Source organism: Rhincodon typus, chromosome 7 (assembly GCF_021869965.1).
Source record: "Rhincodon typus isolate 14 chromosome 7, sRhiTyp1.1, whole genome shotgun sequence".
Classification (NCBI taxonomy): domain Eukaryota; kingdom Metazoa; phylum Chordata; class Chondrichthyes; order Orectolobiformes; family Rhincodontidae; genus Rhincodon; species Rhincodon typus.
Window position 1 is genome coordinate 46,672,550 of NC_063338.1, and position 14,885 is coordinate 46,687,434.

Below are 14,885 nucleotides of genomic sequence, written 5' to 3' on the forward strand. Positions count from 1 at the left end.
ACTGCTTTTAGTTTTGTATAACAGTTTAAACTGTTAAGGATATTGCAGAGAGAGTTATTGCTAATTCTTTCAGTCTGTGATCTATTAAAGTTTAAAGTATCACAATAAAATAAAAACAAGGACATGAGATGATGTTCAAAGGGTAAAATATAGACATGTTTCTGGACTAAGTTTGAAAAACAAAGGATAGATGTTAATGAAGTCTCAGTCCACTGGGTTGTTTCTTTACTATAATCAAATTGTTGACAGGCATGGATCAATTGGAATATTTTCTAAAGCTTCACTTTGAATAGATAAAGCTATTGAACAGCAATTGCAGTTTTTCTCATTGGTTTGAAACTAGGAATGGCAAAAGAGTAAATAAATTTAAGTCCATGTATGTAATTCAAAGTAGAAGAGTACAAAAATAATCAAAAAAGACTAATGTTGACCATTATCTCAAAGTAGCTAAGATACAAAGGATAAGATACAAAGGAAGGGGAACTGGTGGAGCAATTGTCTCAAACCTTTAAATCAGACCTTACCTGGAGTATTGTGTTCAGTTTTGCACAATTGTGTCTTCAAAAGGATATGGTTATGGCACAAGGTGAAGGGGACTAAATTATTATAATAGGTGGCATAAAATCAGCTTGCTTTCATTATAGGAGATGAAGGGATATTCTGATTGAAGTGCATATACAATTTAATGTGTGATAAAACTCGATTCTAATAGAAAGAGAGGACAAAGTAGTGGGTTATGAAAATTAGAGCAGTCATTCAGGAAGCACTTTCATGCAATAGGTAGTCAGGATCTAGAAGTGTGATACCCTATTTCTTTGTTATTGGTGAATCAGAATTGTCATGACAGACATTTTGTTGGTGAAAGTATAAATGGATATGAAAAAGCTTGGAAAGTGTTTGAGATGTAGATCAACCATGACCTGATTTGATCCATTCAGGCTTGAAGGGCTGTATGACTTACTGCAACCAAGTGTATCCAGTAATGGTCAAATGTACAGGTTGAGGGATATTCCTAAACAAAAAATGTCAGGTTTTCCCTAGTGGAGGAATGGGAAACTTTATAGAACTTCACAACTGCCCCTAACAACATTAAAAAAGGCTTGAAATAGTAAGAACGGCAGATGCTGCAGTTAGTGTGGAGCTGGAGGAGCACAGCAGGCCAGACAGCATCAGGGGTGCAGGAAAGTGGACGTTTTGGGTCAACTTTCTTGCTCCTCTGATGCTGCCCGGCCTGCTGTGCTTCTCCAGCTCCACACTTATATAAAAAAGGACTTGAACCTTTCACCTTTCTAAAATTAAGTTCTGAAGACAACAAATACTAAACCAAAGAAGGACCCAAGGACTAACAAACTATTCTCTATATATGGAAAATGTATGTGGAATGAAATGCCAGAGGACGTGGTAGGTGCAGGTAGAGTTCAAAGGTTAAAGAGACATTTGGACAGGTAGACGAGTAGGAAAGGTCTAGAGCATTATGGCCACACAGCCAAGTGGGATTAGCTTAGATTGGGAAACTTTGTTGGCATGGATGAGTTGGACTGAAAGGTCTGATTCTGTTCTGTATGACTCAATTATGGATGCTGGAAGTCTGAAACAGAAGTTGGAGAAACTCAGCAGTTCTGGCAGCATCTGTGGAGAGAAAGCAGAATTAACATTTTGGGTCCAGTGACCCTTCAGAACAGACACTGGAATGTGTTGATTGTTGTTGGAGCTTAGGTATTGAGCATGCCATCTCACTCCTGATACATACTTTCTGGTGGGCAAGCCCTGGGGAGACAGGGGATGGGCCACTCTGCAAAATTCCAAACCTTTGACCTACTGTTGTACCCATTATCAACTCCTGGAATGATGTTAGGAGGGGATTCAGCAATCATTGTGCTTTTCAAAAAAAAAAGTTGATTATTAGATTCTGTTTGAAATGGTTATTACTTGACATTTTTGTGACAAGTGTGATATCAGCCCAAGCAGGGACTCTGTTCAGATCTTGTTAAATGTAGACAGACTGTTTTAATATCAGTCATGAGTTCTACTGAATGTTGTACCATCCTTTGTGAGCATTCCCACTTCTGACCTGTTGATGGGTGGAAGGTTATTGAGAAACAGCTGAAGGTCATTGAGCCTAGGGCTCTACTTCTGCAGTAATGTCCTATAGCTGAGCTCTTGTATTAGGAATGACACTGCCAGCAGAGAATTTGGTCCTTGATTGCCATGGACTTCAGTTTTGTGACAGCTTCTTGATGCCATACTTGGTTAAGTACTGCCGTGAAGTCATTCTTAGCTCACCTCTGCAATTTACCTATTTTGTTCATATTTGGACCAAAGTTTATAGCCCTAATGGAATCCAAACTGAATGTCAGTTTAGAAGTGCACTGTTGATGACCCCTTTTATCACTTCAATGATTGATAGTAGACAGATTGTACAGTAATTGGCTGCTTGGATTCTTCCTGCATGCCTGGGCATTTTTCCACATTATTGTAGCTGTACAGCTAGCTGTGGAGCAGAAGTCTTCAGTAAGTTTTGTGGTCAGATGTGGGAGCTGGGACACCTTTGATTGCCTTCATTTTATCTAACAGATGAAACTCAGCCTTATCAACTTTGTAGCCCAAGTAGGTCACTTGGAGTGCCTGGAACACACATTTTTCCCCTTCTAAGACAAATGCTCACCTTGGAGAAATGTCTAGAGACTATGTCCAAGTTCTAAGTGCTCTGTCTTCCCTGTTGTTAGCACATCATCCAGAGAAATGGTGATCTAGGGTAGACTTTATAAAGTGTTCTTCATAGTCTACTGAAAAATGGTAGAGGCTGATGATAACCCAAATGGCAGTTTTGTATGTTGGTACAAACCCTTGGGGGTATTAATTGTAGCATACATCTGGGATTTCTCATCTAACTGCAATTGCAGGTATGCATGGCTCATGTCCAGCTTCATGAAGGATAGGCACCCCACTAGCTTTGTGCGTGGATTGGGTGATCATTCAGCTGCGAGAAGCAGTTTATTGTTGGCTTAAAATCCCTGCAAAGGCAAACAGACCATTTGGGCTTCAAGCAGTACAATTGGTGCTGCCCATTCTGCAAACTGTACTGGTTTAAGGATTCCTTTGCTAATGTTGAGTAGAGTTGTAGCTCTGGTTCACTAGTTCAGACATTTCATTACTCTGCTGGACAAAATCCAATGCAGCCTCCGATGAAGTGCAGTTGTGTTTTTTCAGCTGATATTTAAACTCTGGGTCTATTGGAGTTGATTACCTCATTTCCGGTTTGTCTTCACAGTGGTGTAATCAACTCCAATGGACCCCAGAGTTTAAATATCGGCTGGGCAAACAGTGCTTCATCGGAGGCTGTACTGATGGTACCCAGCAGGGTAATGAAACGTCTGCAAACTAAAACCAGCACAGCAAGCAAGCCAACCACAGATGCATTTGCTTTCTAGTCTTCTGATTTCTGCCTGTACTTTTGCACGCAAGGTAAATGGCACTGGGTGGGCCTTGCAGAATCATGGAATTGCTTCTTGGTCAACAAGTAGCGTAGCCTTGGCTCCTTTGATAGTCCCTAGATCTTCCCAGAGGTTTCTCAGGTATTTAATTATGGCTTCACTCAGGCAGCCATTTTCTGATCAAAAAACATTGAGCCAATCAAGGTGCATCTTTCTCAAGAAATTTAGCCCCATCAGGCTTGGATCCAAGCCTTTTACCACAATCAGTGGTAACTGAATGAGCTGCTTCTCAGAAGGTTGTAACCAAAGTTGTACACTTATTATGTAAAGGTTCCTAATAAAAGTTCAGTCTAGCTGAGGTGTTACACAAATTTAAGGGTCTAGAGCAAATTTTGTTAAAGACTCATTGTGCACTTACTGATACAGCTGCACAAACCTCCATTAAAATCAGGTGACCATTTAACCAGGCATTTATTTTGATTGGTCCTGATTTAGATGTTGCTAAGCAATTTAACTGTTACAAGCCAGATGTAGATGGACTTTCCAGGGTCCAAGAGTTTTCTTTCTTAATTCAGGCCTGCCATGACTCTGTCTCAAGTCCATATGCTGGCAGCAACTGCAGTGGCCTGTTTGCCTGAGGCTTGGCTACCTTTTGGTGTTTTGCTGTGGGCCAACCCAGAGTCCATCGGTTCAGGATATGCCGAGTGAGGCTATGCAATTGTCTCCACTGAGGTAGTGTTCTCAAAGCTCAGTTGGCTTGGTAAGGGTGTCCACTTGCATCAGCATTACCCTGCAATTCATATGCTCCACTTGCCTTTCTAATGACAAAGCCAGTTGTCATCTTTGTTTTACATCCAGTTGGGCTTCAACTAGGAGATGCTTTTGCATGGTTATGTCATTAATCCAATAAACAAAACAGGGTCTCAGCATCTCATTAGGGGTTAAACCAATGTCATACCTCTGCCAGTCATCATAACCTCCTCAAAAATCCCAACAGATTTCCCTGGCTCTGACTGCTAAGTAAACTGATAGCATCAAGATGTTTGGAGTTGTAATATTCCTTAACCAAATTAAGGTTTGAAAGGTTCTTGTATTTGGTGCTGAAGCAAACATCAGCTTCTTCAGTTAGGAGCCCATAGGTCCTCAAGTTGTCATGAGAATTACTGATTGCTTTTCATCTGTCCCAATGTCATTTGCCCAGGGAAAAAAAAAAAAAACACTCTTTCCACATACTGGGCCCAGTCTTCAACAGCAGGATCAAACAAGTCAAGCTTCCCAAATAACAGCAGGATGCCAGAAATACTTACCCCAACTCAAAGACAACTGTGACGAGTGAATTTCTTCAGGATCATTTTTATTTTCTTGTCACCACAGAATTAACTCCAGAGGCCAGTATCCTGTCACCAAGTCACCCTATATTTACACATGCATAGCACTTGACACTAGTCTGGCTTTCTCAGAATGAGCAGAACCTCTGACACTCCTGTTTATATCTGTCAGCCAGGGTACCCTGATTGGACCAGATTATCAGCCCCAATATTCTATGAGGCCCACCTGGCTGACCTCGTTACAATCTTCAGAGCAATACGGTGGCACAGTGGTTAGCACTGCTGTCTCAGTGCCCGTGACCCAGGTTCGATTCCAGTCTCTGGCAAATGTGTGGAATGTGCACATTCTCACCATGTCAACATGCGTTTCCTCCCACAATCCAAAGATGTGCAGGTTAGATGGATTGGTTATGTTAAATTGACCATAGTGTCCAGGGATGTGCTGGCTAGGTAGGGTAGCCATGGGAAATGTAGGGTTACAGGGATAGGGCGGGGACGGGTGAGTCTGGGTGGAATACTGTTCAGAGGGGCAGCGTGGACTTGATGGGCCAAATGGCCTGTTTCCTCACCGTAGGGATTCTATGATTCTTATCACTACAGGGGGGATTGAAAGAAAGGTACTGCAGTAATTGTGGGTGACTTTAACCTGTACATCTATTGGACAAATCAAATTAATAATGGTAGGCAATTGGTAGATAAATTTTTGGTGTGTACACCAGTTTCTTCAAACCCATGTATGGTTTTGGTTACCTTGCGTAAGGAGGGGACGTGCATTGTAAAAAGGTCATAGAAGTTCACCAGGCTGATTCCTTGGATGAAGGTGTTGTCTTTGGAAATATGTTGAGCAGGTTGGGCCTATTGTCATCAGATGTTGGAAGAATGAGAGATGATTTTACTGAATCAAGAGAGGTTCTGAGGAAGCTTGACAGAGTGGAGAGCATGATTCCTTCTGTGGAAGAATCTAGAGCAAGTGGGCACTGTTTAAAAATAAAGGGTTTCCCAGTTAATATGGAGGTGAGGTGGAATTTCTTCAAAAGGTCATCAGTGTTTGCAATTCTCTCCTACACCAAATGCTGAAAGCTGTGTGAATTAATATGTATGTTCAAAGTTTAATTAAGTGAAAATTTTGATTGACCAGGAAGTTGAGGGTTATCGGGAAACAGGCAGGCAGGTGGAATTAGGTCACATCAGATCAACCATGATCTTATTGACTGGCAGAGCAATCTTGAGGTGCGAAATGGTCTAATGCTGCTCCTATTTCTTTTAATCTTGTATATTAGAGAAAAGCTATGAGCGATGATTTTACAGCTAGGAATAATGGTTTATTTGTATGGTACCGGACCAACAACCTCGTGGCAAGCTGTGAAATTGAATTTTAAAAATACATTTTTGGGACTAGCCCCAAATGAACCAGGAAATATGAAATCTAAACTGAAAATACTGCAAGCATTCATCAGGTCTAGCAGAATCTGTGGAGAGATAAACAGAGATGACCTTTGACATTGATGAATTTTCATCATAACTGGAAAGTTCCAAGGTGACAGGTTTTCAATAAACGGAGGAGTGGAAAAAGGAACAAAAGTGAATACCACTGATAGGGCAACAGGAAAACAGTTTTAAAAACAAGAAGGTTTATTGTGAAATCTGCAATCCTTCCATTTTATAATCATGTTATCTATTGTTTATTAAATACTGTTATAGATGCCCTCAGAAATGGGAAGCATGTTAAAAATCACTTTGTGATAGCCTCTTCGTGGTGTTTGAGCACTTTGTGGTGATGAATCAAATCTACCTTGCCAATGTTACTTTCATTCCAAGCCAAAATTCACTGAGGCTGTCTCTAGTCTTGGTAAGAAATGTGTCTGAGAGGAGCCATGTAGAAGCATATATAATATTAGGATTGCAGAATTACTTGTTGCTGTACTATATCATTTTATGATGAGTAGAAAACTGAAAAATACTTTAATCTTGCAGAGCAACAGGCCAATAAACAGTTGGGATGAACTGTCAGAGAAAGCGAATGAAGGAACGTGAATGTGCCCGGGGTATTTGATTCATAAGAAATAACTGAATATTGTCAGGAGAAGAAAATAGCTTGGATGGATGAAATCAAATAGGTTGTAGGACTGTTTGGAAGCTAATCTCTATTAAAGGGAGAAAGTTGATGAAAGACTTTGTAAAAACACATTTACTGCTTCCTTATATGGGGAACATCATATAATTCCATCTTCTAAAGGATCCTGTGCCTGTTTGATTGCTTTGGATGTCGGTAAAATTTATGCTATTGTATTGTGAATTTGTAAGCAAAGAAATGTGAAGTATTGCTTCCTCTCATGTAATTTTATTAATTGTCAAATATGTTTTTTTAACATAAAGTTTCAAAAGGCCTTATATGATACTGGATTTAACTGAGAACAGAAATAATCTATCATGAGTTAGAAGTTGGTGATATTCTTCATTAAAATCAGCATGATATGACTTTCTTTCAGAATGACCAGGTGCTGCAGAGTTTCTCAGTGGATAAAGGAGAGTTTACATGCCCCCTCTGTCGACAGTTTGCCAACAGTGTTCTTCCTTGTCATCCTGAAAAGATTGAGGAAAGGAGTATTTGGTCACCTTACAATAGCAAGAACCTGCTAACTCTCATCAAGGAAGTGGAAGAACAACAGGAACAGTTGGGAATGTTCCCAGTAAGCATTAGCGTAAGGCTGAAAAATCTTTCTTTGTAATTTTAGTTTTGAATTTCTAATCATATAATCCATTCACTAAACAAAAGGAACAAAAAGCTAATGTTGGAAACCTAACCAAAATGAAAATTCTGGAAACACTCGACAGGTCAGCCAGTGACTTATGAGAGAACAGAATCAAGTGTTAGATGTTGATCCTTCAACATTCCAGAAATGTTAATTTGGTTATTTTCTTCACAGAAGCTGACATGCTAATTTCTTGTCCGATTATCTCTGACTAGGAAAGAATGCATAGAAGGTAATTTATACAAGTAATGTTGGATGTTGCAGATGAATCTGCTATTTCTCTCATCCTTCACGCTCATACATGTGGAGGAGTGAGAAATTGATTGATAAGGGAATGAAAGCACACTAGCAAGAGACACAAAACCAGATTGTGAACACTTCTACAGGTTTGTAGATATGAAGAGATTAGTGAAAGTAAACGTGGGTTTATTAGAGGCAGAGACAGGTGACATTATACTAGTAACAAGGCAATGGTAGACACATTACTGATACAAAGGATCTGTTGAGTTGTCACATGTACTATGGTACAGTGGAAAGTGTTGTATTGTGTGCTATTCGGGCAGATCTTACCATGCAAATTGCATCAGGGTAGCAGAACAGGGTGCAGAAACAGCGTTAGAGGTGCAGAGAGGGAGAGATCAGAATTTACATTTGAAAGGTCTGTTCAACAGTCTGATAACAGCAGGGAAGAAGCTGTTCCATTTAGAAGATGCAATAAATATTCCACAATAAAGGACTAAGGGTGAAGTGAGAATGAAGGACTGAAGAAATCAATAGTATAAAAATAGTAGTAGTGGAAAAATTACGAAGCCTAAGTGATGGCAAATCCAATAGACCTGACAGCTTGCATCCTTGGGTTTTAAAAGAGTGAGCAGCAGTGAGAGTGGATGCATGACTTTTGAACATCTGTAGCTGTTTAGATTCCAGAACAATTCCCAAGGATTATATGGTAGCATTTAGTATCTCGCTCTTTAAGGAAAGAGGAAACGAGAAATCAAGATCAGTTGACTTTACATCAGAAGTATGAAAATTCTGGGTCTACGACTGATATGGTAACAGGACACTCAAATATAGTAATTATATAATTGGGGAGATTCAGCATTTACTTTTGGAGGAAATTGACATTTGTCAAGGACATAATTAATTGGATGAATAAGGGAGGAATGGCTGGAGTATATCTGACCTTTGATATTGCTATGTCTAGTTGATTGACAGTTACATAATGCTATGTTAGGTGCGGTGCTACTTAACATGTCACAATTATTTTGCAACTTCACTGTCTACGTAATTCAGGTTTTACATGAACTTCAAATAACATTGCCTAAAATATATATTTTGGAGATCTCCCAAGGAAATTGCATATTTCAGTAGATTCTAAGTTAAATTGTAAATTAAAAGTATATTTCATATGGGTCGAAGATTCTCATTATTTACTGACAGTGAAATAGTGCTGTTCAGTCTTTGATACCTTTAAACTCAAATGTACAAAAATAGTTGACTGTTACCGTCTGAAACGTTCTGCAGGTAGCAACAATACCTGTACAATGGTACAACACAAAGGAACTTGGGTGGGGCATGAGATGGTGGCTCTTGTGCATGAAACATGAAAGCTAGCACAAAGGTACAGCAGGTAATCGGGAAGGCTAACAGAATGTTGGCCCTTATTTCAGGGGGATTGGAGTGTAAGAGTAGGGAAATCTTACTGCAACTGTACAAGGTACTGGTGAAACCACATGGAATAATATGAGCAGTTTTGGTCTCCTTATTTAAGGAAATAAATCATTTCATTGGATGCAGTTTGGAGAAGGTTCAAAAGGATGATCCCTGGCTATGAAGGGATTGTCTTATGAACAAAGGTTAAACAGGTTGAGACTGTTCATTGGTATTTAGAAGAATGTGAGGCAATCTCATTGAAACATTTAGGATTCTTAAGGGGCTTGACAGAGTAAATACTGAGGCAACGTTTCACCTCACGGGAGAGTATAGGACCAGCGAGCATAGTCTCAGGATATAGGGGCACCAATTTTAGACTGTGATGAGGAGGAATGTTTTCACTCAAAGGGTTCTGAGGCTTTGAAATTCCTTGCCACAGAGGTCTGTGAAGGCAGAGTTCTTGTGTATATTTAAGGCTGAGACAGATTCTTGATCAGTAGGGGAATCCAGAGTTATGGGAATAGGACAGGAATGTGGATGGGAGGAATGTCAGATCAGCCATGATCTTATTGAATGGTGGAGCAGGTTTGAGAGGCCGAACAGCTTACTCCTGTTCCTATTTCACATGGTCTTCTGGTCTTAATAGTTATATTGATTTGAATCGTTTAATTTACCACGTGCAACGGCATTCAGTACAGTCATAATGTCATCATTGCTTGTTTGCAATCTATTCACATTGGTTAGCTAGTCATTCATGATTATCTTTCTGCAAAACCAGTTAATACTTATGAAACATCAAAAATCACCTTTCTAATCTGATATTTGCAGCCTTGAGCGTATTGATCATTAGAAATGGAGACACACATCAGTACAAATGCAAACTGAGTTTTGATGTATGTTTATGAACCATATAACCAAATAATCACTGTCTTTATTGGTATAACAAATTTCCATTGATGTGCTTTGTTGTTCAACATTAGTAGAATCCTAAATCGATAACCAGAGCTGCAGAACATGAGTAAATAAGTAGCTTCATGGTAGTTGTCAGAGTAGTTGCATAATTTGGGAAAAGAATGAAATACATTAAACATATTAGTAATCAGCAACAGAAGGTTCAAATTGTATGATTGGAGAAAAATTGGTTGAAATGAAAAAGAGATTGGAGTAGTCATCACTTAAAAGAGTTGGACTGAGTAAAGCGAATAGAAATACTTTGTTTCTGTATGGGGAATAAATGCATGTCCTTTTATATGTAATGGGATCACATTAATGTTTGAGAGAATTGACTGCATAAATAGACATAAATTATAAAAGGTACATATTTAGATGGTTGTGGATGATTTGTGGCAGTGCCAAATACTTTCAGCACTTTTGTCGTGACCTAAGAAGAAAATATGAAATTAGGCGGAGGGTGATATGAAACATTTGGTGGAAGATGAAAATTGATGAATTGCAATATTTTTAAAGAATGATTAAAAATTGTGATTTATCTGTTTTAAATCTTATTTGTAGGGAATGAAGTAGATAGTTGAGGAAGTAATGCGGCTTCTGAAAATAGTTGGGTGAATTTATTTTCATCGATTTTGAGTGACGATAAGTTTTGAAGCAACATTTGGTTGTCATGTAGGAAATCAGAACATTGCCTACAGACTGCCAAACCTTTCATGTGTACTTGAATGGGCAGAATTTGACAGATGCTGTGTAGGTTGAGGACAGGTAAATTAAAAAAAAAAAAAAAAATGATTTTTATTTTTAAACAATTTTTAAATTAGATTTTACAGATTGATCAGTTCATTACATGCAGATTGTAGGCCATTTTAATGGGCCAGTTAAACAATAGAAATGAATTAATCTTTTCTGTTGGGCTGATTCTGATAATGTTTTAATGTTTTAGCTTCTCACTTAACTCTACTGTTGCCTGTGCAAGCTTTGATAGTTTTATAGTGGCAGTGTAACAATAATAGCTTGATAAGCCAGAAAAGTGGATCTTCTTGATTAAAATTGTTATGCGTAATTATTTGAAATTGAGTGCCATCTGTTCTACTATTATTCATAATTTTGAAAAAATTGCATCCTTCATACTATTATTTTCAAAAAGCTATTTTGTGTCTGTTTGTTGTAAATGTATCTCTTGCTTGCACTGATTCGCTTTTCATAGTCAATAACGAACTTGAGCAAGGAGATGGAATCAGTGATGAAGGACATCAGGAGTGCAACCCAAAAGAAATATATAGATTATGGGAAGACTCCTGGCTCACCAGACAATGACTTTCTCTTCATGTACTCCGTAGCTAGGTATGTAAGTCTTCCTGTTTACTTAAAAATGAATTAGCGAGAAAAAAATAACTTGCCAATGATGTGACAAGGATATTTTGAGTTGCTCAGTACAGTACACACATATTCTAATGCAAAATTGGAAGATTTAACTCAGTCATAGAATTGTTTGCTTTACTGAGTATTTAGTGCAGTTTCCATGGTAACATTGACTAGTTTTACAATTGGTGCTTCTTGTTTCTATGGAGAAATATACCATGCTATCAAAATCCATACAATATTATAATCCTTACTCTGTTTACTGTCTAGATTTGTCAGAAAACATTGATCAGTGTTCTAGATGAAAGGTTTAGTGAATCTAAATGCTGTGGGCAGTCAAAGTAAATTTTGGATTGGGTGAAGAAATTGGCTGAAGTGTGGGAAAGTTTTTTTGGCTTGTTGGAGCCTTCTACTGTTTCTGACTTTTTGAAGTCAAAAACCCATTCAGCTTGGTTCAAAGGACCATAGAAGTACAATAGGCAGATTATAAATTATACAATTTGCTTGACAAAATAAGCAACTGTGCACTAAAATGTTTAAAGTACAATTTTAGCATAGACAAATGGTTGCCACAATTCCAGAAAGACTTTGAAACAATTGTGGATAAATTTGTAAAAACAGTATGTTTTGATACTTAACATGCAAAATGCTCAAGTATTATGTGAGATTGTAGCATGCAGTTTAACTTTGGTTGTAAGATCTAAGTCAATTACAACTGAGACTGAGTTTGGGAAATCTGTTCTAAAGTTTACAAGTTCTGATTACTTACAAAGACTATTCAAGACACAGTATATTTTCAAAAGTTTTATAGTGTATATTAAGTTTATCATAAAAAAAGCATAAGAAATAATATTTGATAAGAACAGTTGTTTTACAGTTGATCCACTTTAGGGTACTAGTTCACTACACTGGTTGAGTGGGCACAGGTCTCTTGTTCTATTGCCTAATATTCTCCTTTTCTCTTTGATCTTCCTTCTGTCTTTGATTTTCCTCACACATTGAACCCCCTAAAATAAAGCCATATTAACCCTTACTTACCACCACCCTCTGTGTATGATTGGAGACGTTGTGTACTCGAAATGACTTATTAGTGCATGGTCAGTCTTGATTCACTGAAAAATATCTATGCAGTTCCCCTGACTCTGTTTCTTTAAACTAATGGTTATCTTGCTGACATCATTTCCTACCTCTTCCTGATTAATTTATATAAACCGAAGATACAGTCAGATGGATGGATGACCTCCAGGAATGATAGGGGAGGGAGGCAAATAGTGCTGGACAGTCATAGTGTTAAAGGCTTGAATGGAGAGGAATTTAAGTGTGTACAAGAAAATTATCTGATTCAGTATGTGGATGTGCTTACTAGAGAAGGTGCAGAACTTGACCTACTGTTGGGAAATAAAGCAGGGCAGGTGACTAAGGTGTCAGTTGGAGGAGTATTTTGGGGTCAGCAACCATAATTCTATTAATTTTAAAATAGTGATGGAAAAGGATAGACTGAAACTAAACGTTAAAGTTCTAAATTGGAAGAAGGCCAATTTTGACAGTATTACGCAAGAACTTTCAAAAGTTGATTGGAGGTGGATGTTCACCGGTAAAGGGACAGCTGGAAAATGTGAAGCATTCAAAAATGAGATGAGAGTCCAGAGACAGTGTGTTCCTGTTAGAGTGAAGGGCAAGGCTGGTAGGTGTAAAGAATGCTGAATGACTAGAGAAATTGAGGTTTTGGTCGAGAATAAGGAGGAAGCATTTGTCAGGGAGAGACAGCAGAAATCGAGTGAATCCCCAGAAGAGTACAAAGGCAATAGGAGTATGCTTCAGAGGGAAATCAGGTAGACAAAAAGGGGACATGAGATAGCTTTGACAAATAGGATTAACGAGAATCCAAAGGGATTCTACGAATGTATTAAGGACAAAAGGGTAACTAGGGAGAGAATAGGACCCCTTAAAGATCAGCAAGGCCACCTATGCGTTGGAACCGCAGGAGGTGGGGGAGACACTGAAAGAGTATTTTGCATTAGTGTTTACTGTGGAGAAGAACATGGAAGATAGAGAACGTGGGGAAACAAATAGTGACATCTTGAAAAATGCCCATATTACAGAGGAGGTGGTGCTGGACATCTTAAAGGCGGATAAATCCCAGGGGCATGATCAGGTGTACCCTAGAACTCTGTCGGAAGCGAGGGAGAGATTGGTGGGTCCCTTGCTGAGATATTCGTATCATCGATAGCCACAGGCGAGATGCAGAAAGACTGGAGGTTGGCTAACGTTGTGCCACTATTTAAGAAAGGTGGTAAGGACACACCAGGGAATGATAGACTGATGACCCTGACATCGGTGGTGAATAAGTTGTTGGAGGGAATCCTGAGGGACAGGATATACTTGGAAAGGCAAAGACTGATTAGGGATAGTCAACATGGCTTTGTGCATGGGAAATTGTGTCTCACTAACTTGATTGAGTTTTTTGAAGAAGTAACAATGAGGATTGATGAGGACAGAGCATTGGACATGATCTATATGGACTTCCATAAAGCATTTGACAAGGTTCCTCATGGTAGACTGGTTAGCAAGGTTAAATCACATGGAATAGAGGGAGAACTAGCTATTTGGATACAGAATTGGCTTGAAGGTAGAAGGTGGTGGTGGAGGGACCTTGATCAGATGGGCCATTGGGCCACGGAGTAGATGATGGAGTTTAATTTAGATAAATGTGAGATGCTGCATTTTGGAAAGGCAAATCAGGATGCGAGGTCCTAGGGAATTTTGCAGAATAAAGACACCTTGGACTGCAGGTTTATAGTTCATTGGAAGTGGAGTCACAGGTAGATAGGATGGTGAAGAAGGCGTTTGATTTGCTTACCTTTATGGGTCAGTGCACTGAGTGTAGGAGTTGGGAGGTCCTGTTGTGGCTGTACAGGACATTGGTTAGGCCACTATTTGAATACTGCATGCAGTTCTGATCTCTGTGCTAAAGGAAGGATGATGTGAAACTTGAAAGGATTCAGAAAAGATTTACAAGGATGTTGCCAGGGTTGAAGGGTTTGAGCCAAGGGTGATGCTAAATAGATTGCTGTTATTTTTCCTGGAGCTTCGGAGGCTGAGGTTATAAATATAGGTTTAAGGTGAGAGGGGAAAGATTTTAAATTGACCTAAGGGGTAACTTTTTCATGCAGAGGAAGTGGTGGAGGCTGGTACAAATACAAAATTTAAAAGGCATCTGGATAGGTATATGAATCGGAAGGATTTAGAGGGATATGGGCCAAAAGGAACTAGATTAATTTAGGATATCTGGTCAACGTGGATGAGCTGGACCAAAGGGTCTGTTTACATGCTGTACAGCTCTGATTCAGTCAATCATTTTATAGGATCAACACAGCAGGCCAAGCAGCATCATAGGAGCAGGA

The 14,885-nt window shown here is 39.0% G+C and overlaps 1 protein-coding gene across 1 annotated transcript in view; it reads left to right on the top strand.

Annotated features, from left to right (window-relative positions):
* Window positions 1-14,885, top strand: part of ubr3 (ubiquitin protein ligase E3 component n-recognin 3) — a 331,038-nt gene that overhangs the window by 214,686 nt on the left and 101,467 nt on the right. Inside the window, exons 25-26 of the mRNA XM_048599210.1 lie at window positions 7,252-7,464; window positions 11,327-11,463. Coding sequence (XP_048455167.1) covers window positions 7,252-7,464; window positions 11,327-11,463 — 350 coding nt within the window. The remainder of the gene's footprint in view (window positions 1-7,251; window positions 7,465-11,326; window positions 11,464-14,885) is intronic.